Source organism: Chelonoidis abingdonii, chromosome 10, assembly GCF_003597395.2.
Source record: "Chelonoidis abingdonii isolate Lonesome George chromosome 10, CheloAbing_2.0, whole genome shotgun sequence".
Taxonomy (NCBI): domain Eukaryota; kingdom Metazoa; phylum Chordata; order Testudines; family Testudinidae; genus Chelonoidis; species Chelonoidis abingdonii.
Window position 1 is genome coordinate 72,644,414 of NC_133778.1, and position 26,462 is coordinate 72,670,875.

A 26,462-nucleotide genomic window follows, 5' to 3' on the forward strand; every position below is an offset into this window, starting at 1 on the left:
TGGTCGCAACTGCACCTTGTCCTTGTGAAACACAGTATACGGTGGGTCCACTGTGAGCGCCCGAAGCTCGGAGACTTGTCTGGCCGATGTAATAGCTACGAGGAAAACTGTCTTCCAGGACAAGTATAGCAGCGAGCAAGTTGCTAACGGTTCGAATTGTGGAGACATAAGTCTGGTTAAGACCAGGTTGAGGTCCCAGGTAGGGGCAGGGCGTCGTACTTGGGGGTATAGGCGCTCCAAGCCCTTGAGGAACCTGGAAACCATACGGTGTGAAAACACGGAGTGGCCACTCTCCCCTGGGTGGAAGGTAGAAATGGCTGCCAAGTGCACCCTCAATGATGATACCGCTAGGCCCTGCTGTTTGAGAGACCAGAGGTAGTCCAGGATGGTGGGGATCGAAACCTTGGTGGGAGTAACATTTTGCGTTTCGCACCAGCAGGAAAAACGCTTCTACTTGGCCAGATACATAGACCGAGTGGAAGGTTTCCTGCTATCCAGGAGTATTTATTGTACTGAGACAGAGCAGCGTAACTCTGACTGGCTCAACCACGCAGGAGCCATGCCGTGAGGTGAAGGGATTGCAGATCTGGGTGGTGAAGTCTGCCATGGTCCTGCATTATGAGGTCTGGGTGACGAGGCAGCGTAATTCGGCTGGCTATTGACAGGTCGAGCAACATGGTGTACAGGGATGCCTGGGCCACGCTGGGGCGATCATGATCAAGCGAGCTCCGTCCCTGTGGAGCTTTAGCAGGACCCTGTGAATCAGCGGGCATAGTGGAAAGGTGTAAAGCAGTTGGCTCGTCCACAGTATCAGGAAAGCTTCCCACAAGAAGAGATCGAGCCCGGGGAGAGACCTTGGAAGGAGCAGAACATCTGGCATTTCCTGTTCTTGTGGGAAGCGAAGAGGTCTATGCTGGGAAATCCCCACTTCCGGAAAACAGAATGAATAATGTCCGGACAGATTGACCACTTGTGATAGCGGAAGGATCTGCTGAGTCGATCCGCCAGAGTGTTCCAAACCCCTCGGAGAAAGGACGCTACCAGGTCTATAGAGTGGGCTATACAAAAGTCCCAGAGTTGAATGGCTTCCTGACAAAGGGGGAAGGACCGTGTCCCCCCCTGTTTGTTTATGTAATACATGGCCATTGTGTTGTCTGTGAACACTGAGATACAACAGCCTTGCAGATGCTGTTGAAACACCTGACACGCAAGGCGGACTACTCTCAACTCTCGGACATTGATGTGCAAGGCTAGCTCCTGAGATGACCAAAGGCTTTGAGTGCGAAGATGTCCGAGGTGAGCACCCCAGCCGAGAGATGATGCATCCATCATCAGGGCCATAGAAGGCTGGGCCGAACGGAACGGCATCCCTGCACGCACCAGGGAGGGCGTCAACCACCAGTCGAGGGAGCCTAGGAGTCTCGGGGGAACCATGAGGATCCTGTCTATATTGTGTCTCCCCGGGAGGTATACTGAAGAGAGCCAAGTTTGAAAGGGACGTAGGTGTAGCCTGGCGTGCTTGGTCACGAATGTGCAGGCAGCCATGTGACCCAGGAGGCCAAGACAAGTTCGAGCCAAAGTGGTTGGGAAATTTTGTAGGCCTTGTATAATCGATATCATTGCATGAAACCGTGGCTGTGGTAAGCAGGCCCTGGCGAGACTGGAGTCCAGAATGGCCCCAATAAATTCTATTCTTTGTGTGGGAACCAGAGTAGATTTCTCTAGCTTGATCATCAGGCCTAGTTGGATGAATAGGTCCTTGGCAATGCCCACATGCAGCGTTACTGGGTCTCGGAGGCCCCGCGAATGAGCCAATCGTCGAGATACGGGAAGACGTGTATGCGTTGACGATGGAGGTAGGCGGCGACTACAGCCATACACTTTGTGAACACTCTTGGATCTGTGGAGAGGCCAAAAGGAAGGACCGTAAATTGGAAATGTTGACAGTTGACCACAAACCTGAGGTACCATCTGTGCGGAGGATAAATGGCAATGTGAAAATACGCGTCCTTCATATCGAGGGCGGCATACCAGTCTCCAGGATCCAAGGATGGGATGATGGTCCCCAGGGATACCATGCAGAACTTCAACTTTATCAAGAACTTGTTGAGTCCCCGCAGGTCTAGAATTGGTCTGAGACTTCCCTTCGCCTTGGGGATTAGGAAATAGCAGGAGTAGAACCCCTTGCCTCTCAAGTCCTCCAGTACCTCCTCTGTAGCTCCCATGGCAAGGAAGGACCGTACCTCCTGCAAGAGGATTTGCTCGTGATAGGGGTCCCTGAAGAGGGAGAAGGATGGGGAGGGGGTGAAATAAACTGAAGGCGGTATCCAAATTCTACCGTGCATAAGACCCAACAATCTGAAGTTAGTTGGGTCCATGCAGGGAGGAAAGAGGAGAGATGGTTGCAAGAGGGAGGGAAAGGATCCTGTTGAACAACTCGTACATAGCCCTCGGGCGCGCCTTCAAAAGTGTAGTTTAGGTCCCAAGGGTGGTTTGGCAGGGCTGTGATTCTGACCCCCTTGGGGTCCGGACTGCCGTCTACAATAGCCTTGGTCACGCCTCCTGCCGAAGTCCTGCCACTGTCTAGGCGGGGGGTAAGGGCGCTGAGGCCGGGACCGGAAGGGTCTGCGCTGAGTCTGCGGTGTGAGCATCCCGAGTGAGTGCATGATTACCCTATTGTCCTTCAGACTCTGCAGCCTAGGGTCAGTCTTTTCCGAAAATAGGCCCTGACCTTCAAAGGGCAAGTCCTGTATCATATGCTGCAATTCAGGTGGAAGGCCTGACACCTGAAGCCATGATATTTGCCTCATGGTAATTCCTGAAGCCAGAGTTCTGGCCGCAGTCAGCTGCGTCTAACGAGGCCTGGAGAGAAGTTCTCGCCACCTTCTTTCCTTCCTCCAAAAGGGCCGTAAACTCTTGACGCAAGTCTTGGGGGACTAGCTCTGTGAATTTCTCAACCGCCGCCCAGGTGTCATAGTTATAGCGGCTAAACAGGGCTTGTTGGTTTGCCACCCTGAGTTGGAGGCCCCCTGCAGAGTAGATTTTACGTCCCAATAAATCCATGCGCCTAGCCTCCTTTGCTTTTGGGGCAGGGGCTTGCTGGCCATGGCACTCCCTTTTGTTAAGCGATTGGATGACGAGGGAGCAGGGAAGAGGGTGTACGTACAAGTACTCGTACCCCTTAGAGGGCACATGTACTTCCTCTCAACTCCCCTAGCTGTGGGCGGAATAGATGCTGGAGACTGCCAGATGGTATTAGCCTTCGCTTGGATTGTCCGAATAAATGGTAAGGCCACCCTTGTGGGAGTGTCAGCTGACAAAATATCTACCACCGGGTCCTCTATCTCCGGAACCTACTCCACCTGGAGGTTCATATTCAGGGCCACCCATCTCAAGAGGTCTTGATGTGACCTTAGGTCAACTGAAGGAGGGCCCGAGAAGGATGTCCCCACCACCGCTTCATCTGGAGAATAGGATGAGGAAAGGCCAGGGACAATCGGGTCCTCCGTTGTCTCGTGGACTTGGGCGACGTCCGGCTCCGGTGGGACCTGAGGGTCTGGTGCCCGAATGGGAGGGAGCATCCTCCATACCTGCAGGAGGGGGGGCGGCTAACAGTAGCCTCCGGCACCTGGTGCTCCGATGGTACGAGCGTGATGGCACTGGAGGTCCACCTTGGGCTTGGTGATATGCCCAAGGTGTCCAGAAGGACCACTGATGAGGTCCTTTGGTCTTGAGCCTGGGTCTCTTGGAAGACACGGCTGGGGACATCTAAGTCACGGTCGTGTGCATAGGAAGCACTGTCCACATGGGATGACATAGATGCATGGCGAGACGGCCAAGGAGGAGCTGAAAACCCCTGAGAATGGTCTCCACCCCTGGGTAGTCTGTCTGTACGCTCCAGCAGAGAGCGGTATCAGGCGCTATACTGGTACCGGGAACGAGACCGGGACCTGCGACCGGAACAGTGCCAGGAGGTCGACCAGGACCTCAAAGCTCGACGCCGGGAGCGGCTGCGAGAGGTGCGGTGCTGGGAGCACTGCCGGGAGCTTGATCGGTACCGAGAGTACCAGGCCGGCGAACGGTGTCTTGAACAGTGCCGCGAGTGCAACTGGTACCGAGATGGAGAACGGTACCAGGACTGCGAGTGGCGTCGGGACCGGGATCGGCCATGGGACCGAGAACGCCGGTGGGACCGCGATCATGATCGGTGCCTCTCAGCGGTGCCGATGGAAGACGGTCTCAGTAGGGCAGGCTTGCCTATGGACTGTATAACCCGCACCGGCAGTGCCGGAGGTTGAGGCAGCGCAGACTCCGTCAGTGCAATCAGTTCCCTTGCCGTAGAGAATGTCTCCGGCATGGAGGGAATAGTAAGCTCAACCACGGCGCGTGCCGGGGAGCTGTCAGGCACCAGATTCGACGGCTCTTGCGGGACTGGAATCGACGGTGCTGAAGTTGTCGATGCCATGGCAGTTGTCGGTGCTGGGCGGTCTGACTTAGGTGGGTGCTCCGACTGTGGCGTGGACACGGAAGCCACAGGAGTCTTATGTTTTTTTTACCCACCGGGAGAGGGAGCAGTGCTGAGCAGACATCTGGGCCAGCAACGGTTGGTGCCGAGAGATGCACTTCTCCCCAGTGCAGACTGTCCGGCACTCAGTGCCGATGGTGGAGGAGTAAGAGCTGCCTCCATCAGGAGCTGCATGAGATGAAAGTCCCGCTCCTTTTTGATCCGCGGCTTGCAGGCCTTGCAAATGCAGCACTTATCTGCAAGGTGGGATTCCCCGAGGCACTTAAGGCAGGAGTCGTGAGGATCTCCTGTAGGCATCGGCTTGTGACAGGCCGAGCACGATTTGAAACCCGGTGAACCAGGCATGGGCCTCGGCACCGGGTGAGGGGAAGGGGCTAATCCCTGAACCCCTCTTAACTATATACACTAACTATGTTAAAGAAAATAATAAACTAACTGCAAGTATAGAAATTTGAACTATATACACAATAACAACAAGAAAACTACAAATAGCTAGGGAGGTGGAGATCAGCTAAGCCGTGCTCCACTGTTCCAACAACCGACACGGGCAGTAAGAAGGAACTGAGGGGCGGTTGGGTCGGCAGGGGTATATATCCGGCACCATGGCGGTGCCACTCCAGGGGGCGCCCAGCCAACCCACTGAGTGTTGCTAAGGTAAAAATCTTCCGACCAACATGCACGCGGTGTGCGCACACCTAACTGGAATGGATATGAGCAAGCACTCGAAGAAGAATATATATTACACACATACACACACACACACATATACACACACACTTCCCCAGTCTTTTGGGGAGCTTTTCCATTTTAGAAGCCCTAATTTCATTCTAATCAGATTTCAAAGAAAGGTCTTCAAAAAAGAAAACAGTCATATTCTTTGCAAATTTCATTGGCTAGTATCAGATCTGGAGTACTTCACTGATAGCCATGTTAGATAATTTAGTAGCTTTTTTTCTCACAGTATGATATAGATTTTGCTCACACAATGCTTTCATCACACTTCTCCTGACATCTTCAAACAATCTTCTTCTTCCTTTTCCACTTCATTTTAATAAGATGAAAAATGTTGAGTTTGTAAATCATTCATTCCAGAGTAAATAGCACAGTACTAATATGAAACATGTCATATGCATAAAAAGAATCAAGTCTCCTGTATAAGACCAAAAGGGTCAAGAACATCAAGTTTTGGGGTCAGATTCTAGTCTCAGTACACCTGTGTAAATCTGGTGTTACTCCAGATTTAGGCCCCAATTTGGGACAGCATCCCTATTCAGAATAGCATCCAAGCACGTTTTGAACTTTAGCCCATGCTTGAGCCTCATTCACATGAATGGGACTTTAGAGTGTGCCAAAGTTAAGAATGTGTTTAGCTGCTGTTCTGAACAGGGATGGTCATAAGCAGATGCTTGAATCCTAAATCATTATGCTAGTTTAACAGAGGTCTGAAGTTACTTCTTGATGGCAGATTTCCAGGAGTCATGTAATTTCTGTCCCTAATTTAATCAATTCTTCAAATTTTCCGTTCTGCAAATGTAAAAAGTTAAAGTTAACAAGAAAACTAGATCCAAACTCACTCAAAAATGTGGATTTCACTCCAGAACCTAATTTCACAGCTCAGGCTCATCTCCAGAGTAGTACTTTGGTAAAAGATTTTCTGGGGTTTTTAACAGTCACTTCCTTTATTGACAAGATTTATATAATAGGTGAACCAGCTCCAATGTCTTGTGTTCCAAGAGCTGTTTCCTTTGTGTGTACTTGGGAAGTATGTTTCTTAGAACTAGCCAGAGTTTTGGAAAGAATGTATGAGCAAAACACAGATACACACAACTTGTGCTAGAAAGGACTGGGGTCATGGTTCTGCGAATTGAAAACAAGACTGAGTTACCTAGCGGTGCAGGAATCAGAGAAACCCATAGAATAATTTTACTGCCATCTTGAGAAGAGAAATTACTATGTATTTAAGGAAGGGGAAGAGAGGGAATCATTTTGAGGTAGAATCTGGCTAGCAATAAGGTATATTTTTAAGAGAAAAAAAGAAGCCTAAAAAGTTTATACAGCTGGGGATGCCACTTGTCATATTCCAAATGAGAGAGTCCCTTCTAAATTTGTCTCTTTGTGCCCTACTGAGAAAGGCCTGTCTGTCCTTGTCCTCAAAAGAACAGTGGGATGTCCACCCAACCTATGTACCATCCCTAGCCTTCCTCTTCTGCACCAACAACCAAAAAATATCAGCAAACTCAAAGCTATCTTCCCATACTGAAGTTCAGAGCTGGGATACACTATGTCATTCAGAGATAGATGCAGTTCAACTGACTTGACAAAAAGGAGATACAGTACAACAGGGTTTGTTTTAAAGGATTTTGTTTCTAATAGGCACTGTATCATTTCCTTAACAGAGCTTAACTCTGAAGCTCACTCCTAGTATTGGTTCCCACATTTAATTTGGGATCCAAATATTGACTGTGAAAACACAGAACTGGACATCATGAGACTCTACCACAATATTGACATACATCTCCAGGGGGACAAATTTGCCACATCCCATGGAGATGTTTATATGGTAATGCCCACCAAAACCCCAAGCCCCAGTCTTGTTAGAGTTAACAGAGCCCTCTTAAAATTGTCACCACACCAAAAAGGTTATTCGCTTCTGTAAGTCCAAGTGCTGCCCTTTGCAGGCCTACTGGGACCTGGAGGCAGCTTGTCTCCAGGCTACAAGTGAGATTCTCCTTGAGCTGAAGACTCCACTCAAAGAGGTTCCATTCCTTTTACCTCCATCTTTAACAACTGACAGCTGACTGACAGTGGCAGCCTTCCCATGTGGCAGGGCTTCTCCCCAGCCCCTCTGATCTGGGAAGGAGTTGATTAAGGCTACGTCTACACTACCCGCCATATCGGCGGGTTACAATCGATTGCTCGGGGATCGATATATCGCGTCTCATCTAGACTCAATATATCGATCCCCGAGCGCGCTTATATCGATTCCGGAACTCCACCAACCCCAACGGAGTTCCGGAATCGACAGGGGGAGCCGCGGACATCGATCCTGCGCGGTGAGGACGGGTGAGTAATCCGATCTTAGATATTCGACTTCAGCTACGTTATTCACGTAGCTGAAGTTGCGTATCTAAGATCGATTTTTCCCCGTAGTGTAGACCAGCCCTAACACTTTCTTCCCTGTGCTGGGGAGTAGGGCAGGAAGGGGAGCAAGGTATGTATATTCCATATCAACCTTAATTCGATACTTCTATGATCAACATTTGAAGGTCTGAGCCTGCTTCCACTGGACTCCGTGAGCGTTTTGCCTTTAACTTCAATGGCAACAGGATCAAACCCTTAGCATTTTCACTAAGTGGAGGAAAGGAAATCAAATTCTGGATTATTCCTGATTTAACAGAAATACTGAGAAACTAGAAGCAGTTTCTTTACTTGTATGTCCTCTTGCACAGAATTTAGAACGGAGTATCAGCAGTGACAACCAGAGATGAGGTAGTAGTCTTTTTAGCTCATTAGAAAAAAAAAAATCAAAGCAGATGCAAGAAATATAGATCTTCTGCTACAATGATAACACAAAATGTACTCAGCTCTACCAAATCTAGTAAGTGACATGGCTAAGCATTAGAAAAAATGCTGAATATATCACATGAAACCAGGCATCAGTGAAATCAGTGACTGTTTGTCCAAATTTTCTAATGATTATGTTTAATTCAGATTTAGTTTAACACGAATGGAGTCCTCCCATCTTCTGACTCCGAAGTCTGATTTGGCCATGTGTCATGCTGGGTCATCATGGTACAATAACCCGTTGAATGCTACACCAGGACACAGAGCCTGCAAGTTGTCAGCTTACAGCTCCTGTGAGTTCTTCTAAGGCCAGGAACCCGAATGAATTCAGCACGTTCACATGAGCACAAATGCCACCATTCTTATTAAATTCTAACAGTCTAATGAAAAACACTCCTGCTGCTTTCAAAGTGTGGAAAACATAAAGTACCTCCTTGTGCTGCTGCTAAGGGAGCAGGTTTCTTCCCCGTCTCAGGAAAGCCATTCCCCTCCAGAATTGCACCTTTCCCTTCTTTTTTCCCAGCAGCAGTTGAAGCAGAAGTTTCCATCTTAGATGCGCATATTCCAGCTCAGGAACCCTAAGGAACACAAAACAAAAACACATTTCTGTCACTTCTTGAACAAAAGCAGCCATATGAGCCCCAGGAGGGAGAGCCCAATACATTATCCCAATCCAAAAGCAAATTTAAAAAAACCCAACAAAGATCTAAGTTTTTTTCCCTGGCAGCCTGGCTGCTATAATTATAACCAGGAAGGGCTTGGCTCTGCAAAGTACTGAGTGCTCTCAGTTCCCATTGATGTCATGGAAGTTGAAGAGGCATAGGACATCAAAGGATCAGGCCCATTTTTTTAATTAAAAGTTTTGACTGGGTTTCATTTTGTGGGTTATTATACAGTCAATCCACAGAGGTGAACCTTTGTGCTCAAGTACTCCCAATCCCCAAACTATTTTTCAACCCACTCGAACGATAACAAACAATAGGTACTCAAGACCCTATGCAACACTCAGGCAAAACTTCCATTGATTTTTCTCTGCTCAATTCGGATTCTTATTTCATGCCCAAAGTCATATCTGAGAATCAAAAATTTTTCCTGAGCAAGGAGTGCTGAATTATGCAACTTAAGCAGCAGTTTAAAGTGCTAGGTATCAAGCACAAGTGTATCTTTATTCATATCTGTAAGACGCCCACTCCCATCCTTCCAAAACACTGGTTCTGTGTGAGAAAGAAAGGCTAATCCAATACAATCATAAAGTGGATTTCCCCTAGAAGCCTCAGCACATTTTCATTTCTGGTCCCCATCCACATTAATATAGCTGAAGGCTCCCTAGCTTTATTTGAGACATGTCTATATAGTTCCTACTTTGGGAAAGGTGGAGGTGGGAGATACTGAAACCATTTGGTGCCTACGTATTACTGGCCCTTCACTCAGGTCTTGAGAGAAATCATAGCAAGATCCCTCTTCCATTTTTAATTGTAGGTTGTGTAAATTATCCAGCCTCAAAAATTTGCTGGAATACATGGGCTGGTTCAGTTACAGGAATTAACTGTAACAGCCAAAAAATTTCTGGGAAAGCGTGAGAGAACTTTTGGGTTCACTGTAACAGCTTCACTGTAACAGCATCACTTTAAATTTTCTTCACTTTACATTGCGCGTAAAGATTTACAGAGTCCTGAACAGCTTTCATTAAAGAAAGAGTCCACATGCCTTGCAAACTTTTCTCCGTATAAAGATTCCAGGAACTCCCATTTGTTTTGTCTGATACATTTTACCCTTTGCTCAGCTGTAACCCAGATGTAAGCTCTTTTTTCCCCCTTACTACCTTGAGGATTGAATTTTGATTTTAGTGTTTTTATACCTCTAAAAATATTAAAGAAAAAAATTCTCTCCTCTTGGATTAGTTTACTGTAATTATAATGATTATTTGTATTATTGTAGCACCTTGGAGCTTCGGTCATGGACCTGGACTCCCTTGGGCTTATTGCCAGTGCTTTTTTCACCGAGTTGCTTTCTGAGGCTTTGTCTACAGTAGCATTTTTGTCAGCTAGGGTGTGAAAACACACACCCCTGACCAACATAAGTTTTACAAACAAAAGCACCGGTGCGGACGGCACTATGTCGAAGGGAGATGCCAATATAGCTACTGCCACTTGTTGGGGGTGGTTTAATTATGCTGGTGGGAGACCTCTCTCCCATTAGCATACAGCAGCTACATAGGAGACTTTACAGCAGCACAGCTGCAGGGGTTCTGCTGTGCCACCATAAGGTGTGTAGTGTAGACATAGCCTAAGGCCCTGATTCAGTGAAGCATCCCTCATTCAGAAAGGGCACTTAAGCACATGGTTAACGATAATACTCACTTAAGTCCCACTGAAGTCACTGATTGGGACATAAACAATTGTTGAAGGTTATCCTCATACTTAAGCATTGAAAAGGGCTGGAATACTTTCTGAATCAGGACCTAAATAAAAGGGCTTTGCAAAGACCCAGGGTATCCACACTGCAATTGCTGCTTCAGGTATGCCAATGTGGTATAGACACATAGTATAACAACAGAAGGGGTTTTTCTCTTGCTGCAATAAATCCAACTCCCAGTAGCTAGGTAAGCTAGCTGTATCGATAGTGGGATTAGGACATGGAACTTTTCACAGCCCTGAGCAACAAGGCTAAGTTGATCTAAGTTTGAGGTGTAGACCAGGCCCCAGTCAGCAGCATGAATAAGCCATTTTTCCCCTGATATTGGTAATAATATGAGAAACCAAACAAATTGATTTAGTCTGACTGATGTTTTTAAAGAGACAAGGGGGATGGGTTAATAACTTTTACTGGACCAACTTCTATTGGTGAGAGAGACAAGCTCTTCAGCTCTGTGTAAACTCGAGAGCTCATCTCTATCCCCAACAGAAGTTGGTCCAATAAAAGATATTACCTCACCCACTTCGTTTCTCTAATATTCTGGGACCAACATGGCTACAACAACACTGCATACAACAATAGTATTTTTTAAAGTCAGTGGTGTTCAGTGCAAAATACTAAGACAACAAGGCTTTGCAATCTTTATTGCTTAATCAGCAGAAAGCAAAAATAAACAAACTCTTGAGTGATCTAGAGAACTGACTCCTTGGTATCAGTTTCTAAATAATCAGCAAGGCTTCAGAGGGCAGGTTACATAGAGCATAGAAAAAAGCCGCAAGTCCTGTGCTGCCTCTATTAGAGCCACAGTGCAGAATCTCACCATAGTAGTTATCTTTAAAAATAAAGCAATCTCTTCAGCTTTACACATGGTCCTCTTCTCCCTCTACCATTTTCCCAAACTCTCTAGCAGTAGCCTCCTCTCTGTCCCCCGTGCTGGTGCAAGAGCCTTCTCCTCTGCAGTTCCTGCCTTCTGGAAAAGCTGTCCTGTATTTCTCTGCCTTCTCCACTCTTCATGTATTTTAAAGTGCCAAGGGAAAAAAGCACTTTTCTCTCTTCCCTCTACATTTCTTTCATTTTCGTCTTGCTGTTTAAGTTCCCAGTTCTGCAAATACTTGTGCACATGCTTGAGTTTAAGCCCTTGAGTAGCCCCATTGAAGTCAAGAAGATTAGTCTCACATTTACAATTAAGCATGTGTGTCACAGGGCAACTGCACTGATGGCACTCTCTTGCAGCTGGCCACAGCACAACATATGTGCCTGCCTGTTTCCCCTCAGTCCAGCCTTGCTCACTGATACAGTCCTACATCTGGGCATAATTTATCATGTTCATGTGAAACACTCTTCAGAACCCTCATGATACAAACTATTCTCCCAATTCCCACAGTAAAACTTAGAAGAGTTCCATGATTTTCCATTCCCCTTTCCAGGGACATCATTTTCAAGTCACATATCTGAGTCCACCAGCACTTGGTTCTTGGTCCTCTCTGTCCTCATTCCAGAGTACCACTCTCCAGGCCAGCCACCTGAGAGTGACTATTCTTCATGACTCTTCTACCCAAACACAGACTAACAACTTAGCCCTTTTCAGCATCCCAGCACTGGCTTCTAGCTACCTAGGCCCACCTCTGGCCTCCTAGTCCTAGCCAATTCCTCCCTCTTCCAGAGAGGGCCTCACAGCAGACTGTCTCCCTCAGGCAGCTTTCACCTGCCCTTTTCCTCACACCTCCAGTCTGTGCTCTCTAGGTCACAGGTGCCCTCTGTTAAGCCCATATTGGAGTGGTGGGGGGAATCAGCTGACTACCACAGGTGCACTGGCCTCTTCCCTCTTAAAGGGCCATGTCACCCTGTGCCAATGTGTTTGCAGTACCAGGGTGTAACTTTGTGGACGCTTACTGTTTTATCTCAAAAGTGTTTTCTGGGAGTTTTTCTGTAAGAGTGACACTGTTTTGCAGGCAAAAAAAAATGCACGTACAGTTAAATTCAGTAGAACAGCTAAGTTGCAGATTTGCAGGCTCAAATTGCAGATGCAAAAATGGAAGCCAACATTTGAAATGATGTGATATACAATTATAAGCTTGACCGATCACATCTGAACTGTGCACATACCTATGCAGCACTAACTAGGCCCCTTAAGTCCTGTCCACGCACACACAGGGCTCAATGGCAAACATGGAATAGGTTCATTGGGGCCAAGATTTACAACAATTTAATCTAGAAATTACTTTGAGTTACAGATGATGTATGAAATAAATACACTCAATCGAAGGAGTGTTTGACCTATGTCTGACATTCTGGGCTTCTGTTCACTAAGCAAATAAACATCAGAGGCTAAATTATTAGTCTGCCACCTGTTTCTTCTTAGCCCCTCCTTCAAGGTTTTCCACTTTTGTTTGAAACTTGACCCTTCCTCTCCCCTCAGGGCTTACTGTGTCCACAGAGCTGCAAAGTTGCTCTGTGTTTCGGATGTTACACAACACTATTATTAGTAAAAAAATATATATATATTCTTCTTGCAAAGAAACTCATTTCCACAGTAGATGTGAAGCTTATGGCCAACATTTTCCAACTTGGGTGCCTCAAATCAGTAATCTAGATCCATATTTTAGGCATCTAAATAAGTGGCCTGCTTTTCCAAAGTATTGTACCCACAACTCAAATCAACAGAAGATGTGAGAGACTTGGGCAACTTTCACCTAAGTGCCTAAAGATTTAGAGGCCTAATTTTAGGCACTTGGAATTGAAAATTATGTTTAGAAGGGCCAATTTTCAAAAACAGCTAAGGGTTATAGAAGCACAAGTCTTGTTGGCTTTCAATGAGACTTGTGCTCATAAATGCCTTTGGTGCTTCTGTAATCTCAGTCGGCATCAATAAGGTAATTAGCCCCTAACAAGAATATTTCTGTGTCCTGGAAATGCAGTAAAGTTAATAATCAAGAATATTACTGCTCTTAGGCCTCTCTGCTTCAGTGTGTCTTGACAATTTAGACATTTCAGACTACATTTTCAACAGTGACTAGTAATTTGGGGTGCCTCAGGAGTGGGGTGCCCAGCCTGAGACACTGTGAAGCAGCTTGCTTTTCAGAAAGTGCTAAAGGCCAGAATTGTAAAGGTATTTAAGCGTCTAACTCCCATTTAAATCAATGAGAGTTAGAGACCTAACTGTTTTACAAATCTGGATCTAAGCACCTACTCTCTGCAAATCACGCCTCTTTAAAAGGTATCTAAATTTGGGCACCCCAAAAATGGAGGCCTCCAAAATCACTGGTTGCTTTTGAAAATATGGCCCTCAGTTATTGCTCTGGGTATTTGAATCTCTGTTTTTATGCTAAATATGAATAAAAAAATCACCAAGTGATTATAATAAATGGTTGCATTAGAACAGGTAAATCCTTCTCAACCACGAGATGAGAAAAAAATAGAATGCAACGATTCTAATCTTATGGGATTTAAGGGATTTAGTGGAAATAAGTCTATAATTATTTTTGCTTTGTTAAGGGTACTGGGTGGCTGAGAGAATTGGAAATAGGATATGGGGCCTTTTACCTCTTGGTCACTGATTCTCCAGGGTGGTAATGAACATCTGATAGTCATTCAGGAGCCAATGTGAATGGGTAGGTGGGTTTCAGATTTTTCCTACCGAATAGGTGTTCCCATCACATAAGCAGTAACTGGCACCCTTGCTGACAGTCTCAGCAGAGTAGAGAGGGAATAAATAGGCAGATCAACTGAATTACTCTCTGATCTTTAGATGGGGTTGAGTGGTCAGGCAGTATGAGGAAAGCTTCCACTCCCACCACCATCCAATATGAATTCTGGAGGCAGCATGGCCTTGTGGTTAAGGCACAGATCTTGGACTCCAGATAACTAGGTTCTCTTCTTGGCTCTGCTACAGATTTCCTGTGACTTCACCTCTCTATTCCTCAGTTTCCACATCTGCGAAATGGAGACACTATACTTATCTACCTCACTGAAGTTCTTTGAGACTTAATTTTGTCATGTTTGCAAAGTGCTTTGAGATCCCCAGAAGGAAGAGGCTACAGAAAGTACTATACTTTTGACTATAAGGAGATATAAAGGCTATTTTCCAGGGCTGTCAGTCCCACCCTATTCATGAGACCTACGTTCATATTTTTTAAGCAATACATCTTTTGCTCTCTGCTCAGTGCTAAACTTTTTTCCACTGCTCTGTGCCACACAGAATTGATGAATTCAGGGATAGATTAATCCTAACTGCAAGCCATTTGGCAGGAAAGAAGGTTTCCCAGGGATCCTACTTTTTACAGATGAAGAGCATGCATATAGGAGTTATACAGAGAAAAACCCTGTGCATTTATTCAAACACCAACCTGTGCCCTCAGTCATTACTCAGAATTAGAAATCCAAAATGGATTACTTTGTTTGTTCTTTAGGTTTGCAGCCTGCTCTACAGGCAGAGGGTTAGGTAATTGATTTTGACACTAATACCAAGCACTGTTCATATCCCCTGTAATATGATTCTGCAGTGGCATTAAAAAGGCAGGTAAGTGAGAGCCAAAAGGAAAGTGTTATGGGATTTGCCCTAGACATCCCCAACTATTTTAACAGCTGCATTGTATATTAAGAGGGAGAAATCCCAAGAGAATTAAAAACAACAAAGCCACATTTGCCTCTGAGCAAGAACAGAAGCCATAAAACTTTCCTAATAAAACAATCCTTCCTGTTAAGTGAATGAGGAATGGTCACAAGTGCTCTTCCAAAACACCAATCTTCTTCTAGCCACCAGCCTGAAGCTAACTCCCAGCTAGACTGCAAATAAACAGATGCTCATCAGATTCCACTTTATTTTATTTTATTAGGAAAGTTTTGGTTAAGTTTGAACATTTCTGGGTTTTTCATTAAAAAAACAAGAATACAGAGGACCTAGAATCTAATGCAGAGAATCTAAAATTTTCAGTAAAAAATAATCATCAAGTCTACTTAATTTTCTATGATTTTCAGGCTTACTGTGATAAGGCAGCAGACAACAATAAAGCTCAGAGATGGGTCTGTTCCATAAAGAACACAGTAGGGCCAATGAATGGCATGCCAACACAACATCAGGAAAAAGGCTTCCTAAACAGGTCTTCAGGTACAGCTCTGCTTCTTTTTCACAGATCTCAAGATATTTATAGACCTCTATTCTCTCTTTCATTTAAAATCTAATTCTCTTATACAAGATTAAAATGATGAAATACACAATTAAATTAATTAGCTTAAAAATTAAAACCTGTTTCACCTTATATCATCTTCATTTGTATGAACAGAGGGATATTTTCAGAGTCTGTTCTTTAGTAGTGGTCTGAGTAACACAGAAAAAGCCCTTTGCTTGCAATCAGTTATGAAATACAGTTTGAGCCAAGTGTTTGAACATTGGCTCAATACAGTGGTTGTTGTGATCCTTTTCAGTCTTCTGTTCTGGGTTACACAGCTGTGATAGCAATTATTTCAGTGAAGCCTTCAGCTTTACAACAGAGCAGAATTTGACCCCCCTTCTATCAACAGCAGCCTCAGATTAATAAAGTTATTTCTCTCCACATGCCAGAAGTAAATGTATGGACTACTCAAACTTAAGGATCTAAAAATGTTTATAAAATATCAGTCAAACGTAACAGCAGCATAAATAAGAAGTCATGATTAATCACTTGTGAAGTCCTTTGGATGACAGGTTCCCAGACAAGCCAATTCATTTTCAACTACTCTGCCCTTGGAAATGACTCAAATGTGCATCTTGTAAGATCTTCACTGTGACTTCAGTGTATATGAGAGCACTCACTCTCTATTGCATGTACCTTACAGGAGGAAGGAACCTTAGGCTACGTCTTCACTACCGGCCGTATCGGTGGGTAGCAATCGATTTCTTGGGGATCGATATATCGAGTCTCATCTAGACATGATGTATCGATCCCCGAACGAGCTCCTGTCATCTCCGGAATGCCACCAACGCGAACGGTGGTAGCGGAGTCGACAGGGGGAGCCGCGGACGTAGATCCCACGCCGTGAGGACGGTAGGTAACTTGATCTAAGATACTTCGACTTCAGCTACGCTATTCACGTAGCTGAAGTTGCCTATCTTAGATCAATTCCCCCCCCCAGTGTAGACCAGCCATTACATTGAAGATGACCTGTTCTATTCCTACTCCACTGTACACTGTTCAGAATTTCATATTTACTTTATTCCAGACCAAAATCCTCAAACAGGGCTAGATTCAGCTTGTTGCTGAGAATCTTCATTTCACTTTGATTTTAAAGAGAGATGAAGCTACTCAGTGTATTATTATTAACTACTTATTTGTATTACCAGTAAGCATACTTGGAGTGAACAGCACAGGTTGCAGTAGAGAAGCACCAGGATGTCAGTCTGTATGCACATGGCTGGAATGATAGCTGCAGTTGCAGCATCTCAGTAAATAGTTGCACAACAACGGGGAAGTTAGAGTACTACTGATAAGGGAAGAAGGAAGACGGGGAGGAGAGAGCAGGGATCTTGGTGGGGAGGCAGTGATCCAGCAAAAGGAAAGATTGTGGGTGGGGGCACACAGAACCCCTGGCATGTGGCAGAGTGGGGAATGAGACACAGCTATTGGGGGGAAAGGCCCCCTTCAATGGGGAAATGGGGCACAGCGGTATGGAGGAAGGGGGACACACAGAGCACCTGGGAGGAGAGGAGATGGGAAGAGATGCAGAGAGTCCCTGAAATCAAGGGGGATGTCAGGGTAAAATAAGGAATGCTTGTGAGCCAGAAATGGAGGGATGCAAGGGGCCCCCGGTGTGTGCAATATGCTCAGACTACAGTTCATGTTGCTGATTGTGGGGGGAGGGATAGCTCAGTGATTTGAGCATTGGCCTGCTAAATCCAGGGTTATGAGTTCAATCCTTGAGGGGGCCATTTGGGGATTGGCCCTGCTTTGAGCAGGGGGTTGGACTAGACAATCTCTTGAGGTCCCTAACAATCTATGATTCTATGCAACCCCCTAGTACACTTTATCATCTATTTGTAATGGTTTAGAGCATGGCAGGGCTCACATGATGCAAACAATCTGACTATTTCTAAGGTTCCATTGAGAGAAAAAGGAAAAGGAAGAATGATTGATCTTGTACAAGGAATGAACCTCAATTGTTCTACTATTCTTACAGAAGATACAATATTTAATTTACATGGGATGAGGCCAACAGTTTAAATGCAGATTGGGTTGGTGGCAGTGATCAGAAGTTATTACCAACAGGAGGCCCATAACTAATGAGTTGACTGCATCACATACATCACTATCACAATTAGCCCTAATGGGCCTACCTGTTGGCAGTCTCAGCAGAAGCCAAAGACTAAATGTGCCATGGGCAGTGAACTACTTTCTCTCTTCCTAGAACTGGTCATTTCCAGGTCATGCTTGAGGTATATTGGTGGACAGGAGGTAGTACTAGAAGAACCTGCACTGTACCCATTCAGTGGATTCAGCATACAAAATGCCAATTTGGTATTTTCCATGAGTATTACATTCACTTTAATTTTGTAACTTATTTATTTGTAAGCTATTTTGGTTTTCTAATTCTTTTTAAAGAAAGGATCTTGGATCTGTTTCCTGATTTCATGTACATTTTTGAGTCAGCTAATTGCTGCGGCAAGACACCAGCATAGACTTAGAGCCTTGAACAGAAATTATCATTCACATGCTGGGTTAAAACTATAACAATACATCATCAAAACATATGAGCAGACATGAAAGCCCAGAGTCAGACACAGATTAAGCACGCAGTCCATGCTGAGACATGCATACAGCGGTATGCAACTTTCTCTTCTCTTTTAGAAGTTGTCTTTGTTTCCTACTTCGGAAGAGTCAAGACGATAGTGGGGCTGGGGGAAGAGCAGTTTGCCGTGGAAAAGGAAAACAAAGTCATACTTGTACTTTCAAAGCCTATTCTACATGTCTAATCATGAGAGATTTTGACCATACAAAAGTCCAACAAGCAAAGAACTGTCATGCAGAGATAGTCAAGATGCCATTGCATTAAGAACCTGGGTTAATATGCTGTGAAAATACAGGGGAGTATATTGCCTGATAAGCAACTTTGCTTGGAATTGATATATTGCCATTAGACCTCATCAAAAAAATTCTAACTGAAGGGTTTTTTTCAATATCAGAAAATGGCTTTTAGACAAAATAGACATTTTCACAAAAGAATTGTATCTGTGTAAAAAAATTCTGAGTTTTCATTGAAAACCTACAAAGTTTTCCATTTTCAGCGACTGAAAACTTTCTGGTTTTTCAATGAAAACCTCCTCCTTTCTCTCCTGATAACCAAAACATCTACCTTTCAGCTTCTCTATTTTGTTAGTGATAACAGCTTAGTAAGTTTTGAGTAATAAACATCTCCCAGAATGCTGATAAACTGCAGTGTGTTTATGCTCTGCCAATGGTGCTTTTGTTGAGTACACGTTCCTTTACCATGTAGTTATGTCTATTTTGCTACAAGTGATTAGATGACTAAGACAGAAAACTGTCCACCAAAAGGAAATGGTTACTATGTGATTGCTGCCTGGTCTCATGCAAGAACTGACTTGGTATCTTGGTCTAGTGGGCAGTTGCTAGCACCACAAAAAAATCACCTTCACTGATTTATTCTCTCAATAGAGAGACCAAGGAAAAAGAACTTCACCCTTAGAGGTGATCTTTCCATATTAGACTTGAGGGACAGTGGGATGTCATTGTGGGGAAGCTTCTCCTTTTGCTGCCATGCTGGATCTGTTCTCCAGATGAAATGCAATAGGGCTGAGAAGCCAGCAATTTTCTTGTGCATAAAACTCACTGGAACAAAAACAAAACAAACAAACAACAAACAACTCTCCACTATGCTTTTACCAAATGACAACAAGTTGCTATGGCTGGGCAGAGTAGTTTACGAACTATACTGTTTAAGAATGTAACATCTGGACATTTTAACTTATTCAAGTGGAAGAACTGTACTTTGTGGTAACTGGGCCAGGAACTCAGAAATTCAGTTAGTGGTGGATTCTCTCTTGCTGTAACCCAATTATTATTCAGAAGCCACAGTCGTGCCAGGACTTTGTGGGATTAAGGAAGAGACTATTATGAACAGCAGCCACGCTGTGCTACTATTTGGGGTAGCTGGATAGTAGACACTACTGGGATAGCAGAATGCTGATATTTATCAATTTACGGGTACAGTTAACAAAATCCAGCCTCTTGAAAGGATTTAGACGGTTGAAACCCAGTTGTTCTTATGAGCATTACCCTCCTCCATTCCCTTCTATTCTTTGCTACAATCTAATTTAAGGCAAGAAAATAAATGTAAACTCTTCAAGATAAGGATCAAATCTCTGTCTGTTTTTGTTTGTTTAAATATACTGCTTAGCTTAAAGGGGCTTTGATACTGATTGGGTTTTGGGTACAACTACAGTAAAAAAAAATAACTAGTAAAGAGTTACTATTGTACACTATAGCTATTTTAGTTCAGTTCTCAGTTATCGGATAAGGGAAAGAAAAAATATGTTAGCCCTCCTCAAATAAATTATAGAATAAACAGCATCAGTTACTGGACAGTTCAGCTACAGTTTGTTTTCTTATTTATACAGAACCATTGGTGTGCAAGTGAGTTAAAGAAAGGACAAACTTTCCTGCTCTGAGAAACTTATAGTCTGAGGAAGTATCCCTAATCAGGAAAGCACTTACTAGAGTCTCATTGAAGCCAATGGGACTTAACCACATGGCTGATTTCTTCCACTACAAATGTGTTCTCTCTTCCTTCAGTTCCATCATCTTCCTTGCTAAACAATTGTACTTCTAAAACTTATTCCCTGCTGCCGTTTGCCACCTTTGATTTACTCTGCAAGCCCTCCCCCTCTTCCTGCCTCACCTTCTCCCTCGGCTTGTTTCTTCCAAGAGAAAATGACAAAATATGGTGTGACCTTTCCCCCCTCCCCTTGGTTCACCCTGCTTTCCATCTTCCGCTTCAACAACTGTCAGGATTTTGTCAGGATCCTGGAGTACAGGATCCTAACAAAAGGAAGAAAAGGGAGCAGAAGAATATGGACCCTGGATGTCAGAAAAGCAGACTTTGACTCCCTCAGGGAACTGGTGGGCAGGATCCCCTGGAAGGCTAATATGAGGGGGAAAAGAGTCCAGGAAAGATGGCTGTATTTTAAAGACGCCTTATTGAGGGCGCAGGAACAAACCAGCCTGATGTGTAGAAAGAATAGCAAATACAGCAGGCGACATCCTTGGCTTAACAGAGAAATCTTCAGTGAGCTTAAACACAAAAAGGAAGCTTATAAGAAGTGGAAACTTGGACAAATGACTAGGGAGGAGTATAAATATATTGCTCGACCATGCGGGAGTGTAATCAGGAAGGCCAAAGCACAATTGGAGTTGCAGTTAGCAAGGGATGTGAAGGGTAACAAGAAGGGTTTCTACAGGTATGTTAGCAACAAAAAGGTCAGGGAAAGTGTGGGACCCTTACTGAATGGGGAAAGCAACCTAGTGACAGATGATGTGGAAAAAGCTGAAGTACTCAATGCTTTTTTTGCCTCGATCTTTTCAGACAAGGTGAGCTCCCAGATTGCTGCACTGAGCAGCATAATATGGGAGAAGGTGAGCAGCCCTCAGTGGTTAAAGAACAGGTTACGGTCTATTTAGAAAAGCTGGACATGCAAAAGTCCACAGGGCCAGATCTAATGAATCCGAGGGTGCTGAGGGAGTTGGTGGATGTGATTGCAGAGCCACTGGCCATTACCTTTGAAAACTCGTGGCAAGCAGAGGGAGGTCCCAGATGATTGGAAAAAGGCAAACATAGTGCCCATCTTTAACAAAGGGAGAAGGAGAATCCGAGGAACTACAAACCAGTCACCTTCAAACTCAGTCCCTGGAAAAATCATGGAGCAGATCCTCAAGGAAACCATTCTGAAGCAACTTGAAGAAGAGGAAGGTGATCAGGAAGAGTCAGCATGGATTTACCAAGGGCAAGTCATGCCTGACCAACCTGATTGCCTTCTATAATGAGATAACTGGCTCTGTGGGTGTGGAGAAAGCAGTGAACATGATATATCGTGACTTTAGCAAAGTTTTTGATATGGTCTCCCACAGTATTCTTGCCAGCAAGTTAAAAAAGTATGGATTAGATGAACGGACTATAAAGTGGATAGAAAGCTGGCTAGATCATTAGGCTCAATGGCTAGTGATCAACCGCTAACGATGTCTAGTTGGCAGCCAGTATCAAGCGGAGTGCCCAAGGGGTTTTTGTTCAAAATCTTCATTAATGATCTCAATGATGGGATAGACTGCACCCTCAGCAAGTTTGCGGATGACGTTAAGCTGGTGAGAGAGGTAGATGTGCTGGAGTGTAGGAATAGGGTCCAGAGTGACCTAGACAAATTGGAAGATTGGGCCAAAATAAATCTGACGAGGTGTAGCAAGGACAAGTGCAGAGTCCTGCATTTGGGATGGAAGAATCCCATGCACTGTTACAGGCTAGGGACCGACTGGCTAAGTGGCAATTCTGCAGAAAAGGACCTGGGGATTACAGTGGATGAGAAGCTGGCTATGAGTCAACAGTGTGCCCTTGTTGCCAAGAAGGCTAACAGCACATTGGGCTGTATTAGTAGGAGCACTGCTAACAGATTGAGGGAAATGATGATTCCCCTCTATTCGACACTGGAGAGGCCACATCAGGAGTAGTGTGTTCAGTTTTGGGGCCCCCACTACAGAAAGGATGTGGACAAATTGGATAGAGTCCAGCGGAGGGCAATGAAAATGATTAGGAGGCTGGGGCAAATGACTTACTAGGAGAGGCAGAGGGAACTGGGCTTGTTTAGTCTGCAGAAGAGAAGAGTCAGAGGGAATTTGATAGCAGCCTTCAACTACCTGAAGGAGAGTTCCAAAGAGGATGGAGGTAGGCTGTTCTCAGTTGTGGCAGATGACAGAATAAGGAGCAATGGTCCCAGGTTGCAGTGGGGGAGGTCTAGGCTTGATATTAGGAAACACTATTTCGCTAGGAGGGTGGTAAAGCACTGGAATGGGTTACCTAGGGAGGTGCTGGAATCTCCATCCTAAGAGGTTTTTAAGGCCCGGCTTGAGAAAGCCCTGGCTGGGATGATTTAATTAGGGTTGGTCCTGCCTTGAGCCGGGGTTTGGACTAGATGACCTCCTGAGGTCTCTTCCAACCCTAATCTTCTATGATTCTATAATTCTAACTCTCTCCATCTTCTCCCATCATAGACACAGAAGTTTCTCATCTGTTCTCCTCCTCTAACCCTTCCACTTGCCTCAGTGATCCTCTCTCATTTTTTGATCTCCCTTCCCCCGCATATTCATCCGTCCCTTACTTGTCTCCTTAATCTCTCAATTTCCTCTGGTTCTTTCCCCTCACTATACAAACATGCTTTTGTCTCACCCATATTAAAAAAACATTTGATCTCACTTGCCTGTCCAGCTACCACTGCACCTCCCTTTCACCTATCAACTCTTTGAATAGGTAGTTTATGCTATCTGGAGTTCATGTCCTCCAACTGAATTGTAGACTTTCTCCAGTCCAGCTTCCACCCCACTTGCATTCACCGAAACGGCTCTTGCCAAAGTCTCTAATGACCTCTTCCTAGCCAAAGATCAGAACCAGTTCTCTTTCCTTGTCCTTCTTGACCTGTCAGGTGCCTTCAACATGAATCATACTCCTCCTCTTGAAATCTTGTCCTTCCTTAGCTTCTGTGACTCTGTCCTCTCCTGGTTCTCCTCCTAAGTCTCTAACAGCTCCTTCAGAAGAGCCTCCTCCTCCCATGCTCCACCTCCAACTTTCTGTGGGGTTCTGTCACTGGTTCCCGTCTCTTCTCATCTGCAAACAGAAATTCAACTACCATCTCTGTGCTGAATACTGAAAATTGTACCTCTCTGCTCCAGACCTGTCTCCTTCTGTCCAAACTAAAATCTTTGCCTCCCTCTCTCTCTCTGACATCTTCTCATGGATGTCCAGCTATCAGCTGAACCTCAATATGGCTAAAACAGAACTCTTAATCTTCCCCACTACCTCCTTTCTCAATCACAGTGGGCAACACCACGATCCTGCCTGTCACTCAGGCCTGTAACCTGGACGTCATTTTCAACTCAGACCACTCTAGGTCCTCATATCCAGGCTATGTCTGAATCTCACCAATTCTTTCTGCATAGCATCACTAAGATACAGCCTTTCCTATGAATCCACATAGCTAAAACTCTTGTCAAGGCTCTCATCTCTCCTCTCAGTTGCTGCAAAATCTGACCTTGACAAACACAATTTTGCCTTGCTGATATCCATTCAGAAAGTCGCTACAAAGATCATACTCTTAGCCTGTCACTTTGACCGTGTCACCCCTCTCTTTGCATCTCTATACCAAACATAAGCTAACACACTTTCAAAGCTCTTTGTGGCCTATTCCCACCCTACCTTTTATTCAATTCTCACCTCTGACTGACCCATGGCATCAGTCTTCATCACCCACTTACTACATTTTCAAACAAGCACCTGTGCTTTCTCCCATGCTTTCCCTCACACTTGGGAGGCACTCACTCCCCATAAAGATCTGCAAAGCTCTCTTTGTACTCCTTCACAACCCTTCTTAAAACTCTCTTATGCCATGTTGCCTACACAAAATCTTGACAGTGGTTAGGCTGCTGGTGTGCTGAGACCACAGCCTATCATGTTGACTACTGTTGTCACATTGTATCCGTGTACTTCCCCATCTGTCTCTCTGTATCCATCTGCTTCCTCTTGTTTTACACTTAGATTGTAAGCTTTCGGGAGACTGGTGTCTTTTTGTTCTGTGATTGTACAGCACCTAGCACAGTGGTGACCTGGTCCACAATTAGGGCTTCTAAGTGCTACAGTAATACAAATAAACAACAACAATATTAAACCCATGCTTAAGTCCCAATGGCTTTAATGAGACTTCAGCAAGTGCTTAATTGCTTTCCTGAATCAGGGCCTAAATATATTGTAATCTTTGTTGTTCTCCTCACTGGAAGATACACAGATTACAGGTCTGAGGTCTGATCCTAATCTCTTTCATGCTGGTTTCCCCCAGTGAAACTACTGATATCAGAGGACTTACTTCTCATTTACACCATTGTAGCAGTGAACATGGGGGGAGGGCAGAGGTTGCATCCACTGTCCCAGTGTTTGTAGCAATAATTGTATTCATTTGAACATCTTGCTCATCGCATTGTATTTTTCTTGAACAAGAGAGACATCGTCCAATAAGGTATCCATTCATCATAACATCAAACAGCTCCTTCATACAGAGACTTGGTAGCATTGCATGGTTTTACTTTGAATTGTACACCAGAAATGTTGACTCACCTATCTAGCTACTTAAATGGCCCTCGTTGCTGTAACATCTGAGTGGTTGGTTGAAACAGAGGTTAAAGAAAGTTTATCTTTTCTAAAGAAATTAAACTCACATCATTCAAAGTTTCCAATCTAGAGTCCTTCATTTTGGTCCAAATTTTTAGAGTTGTGGGGGGCACATACAAACACACATATGGGGGACTGAGTGAGCAAATATGGATGACCTCGCAATTTCTGCCCACAAGCCTCTATTTCCTGTCAACTACAATTTTTCTCTTGCACTTTGTTCCACATTTTGGGTCTTGAGAACTTAGGCCTGGTCTACACTACGCGTTTAAATCAATTTAAAGAGCGTTAAATCGATTTAACGCTGTACCCGTCCACACTACAACGCCCTTTATATCGATATAAAGGGCTCTTTAAATCGATTTCTGTACTCCTCCCCGACGAGAGGAGTAGCGCTAAATTGATATTAACATATCGGATTACGGTTAGTGTGGACGGAAATCGACGTTATTGCCTCTGGGCGTATCCCACAGTGCACCACTGACTGCTCTGGACATGCAATCTGAACTCGGATGCAGCGGGTAGGTATAAACAGGAAAAGCCCCGCAAACTTTTGAATTACATTTCCTGTTTGCCCAGCGTGGAGCTCTGATCACAGGGTGTATTGCAGTCTCAAATCCAAAAAGAGCTCCAGCATGGACCATACGGGAGATACTGGATCTGATCGCTGTGTATGGGGAGACAAATCTGTTCTATCAGAGCTCCGTTACAGAACACAAAATGCCAAAGCGTTTGAAAAAAAATCTACCAGGCTACACACGCGCTGCGTGACAAGCGTAACGGGAAGCCAGAGACTCAAATGGACGCTCATAGGATGGAGTGGGTACTGAGGACTCCAGCTATCCCACAGTCCACAGCAGTCTCTGAAAAGTATTTGCATTCTTGGCTGAGCTCCCAAGTTCTGTAGGTTCAACACAGTGTCTGGCGTGGTTCAGGAATAGCTCCCTCAGTTTCTTCCCCCCCACCACCACGTGAAAGAAAGGGAAAGAAATCAGTTTACTTGACTTCTTCAAATGTCACCCTATGTGTACTGAATGTGCTGGTAGACGCGATGCTGCAGCAAGTGAAGAGCAGTATCTGCTCCTCTTCCTCCCCGGTGGTAGACGGTACAATATGACTGATATCCATCGTTGCCAATCAGCCCGTGAGTGCTCCTGGCTGGCCTTATGAGGCTGCCGGGGCGCCAGGGTAAAAATGGGATGACTCCAGTTATTCCCAGTAGATGGTACAGAACGGCTGGGTAACCGTCTTCCTCATGAGAACTGGGGCTGACTTCAATCAGCCCCCTCCTTTCCCTGTGTAAAGAAAGATTCTGGGACTTGTCATATGCAGCAGCATGCTGTGCTCCTTTCCCCCACACCGCTTAATGTCTGCCTGGACTATCATCGCGCCGGAGGCTGCCTCCCCCTCATTTTATGTCACCTAATCAGTGTTTTCTATTCCTGCATTCTTATTACTTCATGACACAAATGGGCAGGACACTGCCACGGTAGCCAGGAAGTTGGGGGAGAAGGGAAGCAACGGGTGGGGTTGTTGCAGGGGCACCCCC

The 26,462-nt window shown here is 44.8% G+C and overlaps 1 protein-coding gene across 1 annotated transcript in view; it reads right to left on the minus strand.

Moving 5' to 3' along the window:
• The window catches only part of GLI2 (GLI family zinc finger 2), a 285,658-nt gene that overhangs the window by 216,019 nt on the left and 43,177 nt on the right, over positions 1-26,462 (minus strand). Inside the window, exon 2 of the mRNA XM_032795844.1 lies at positions 8,520-8,667. Coding sequence (XP_032651735.1) covers positions 8,520-8,637 — 118 coding nt within the window. The 5' untranslated portion in view covers positions 8,638-8,667. The remainder of the gene's footprint in view (positions 1-8,519; positions 8,668-26,462) is intronic.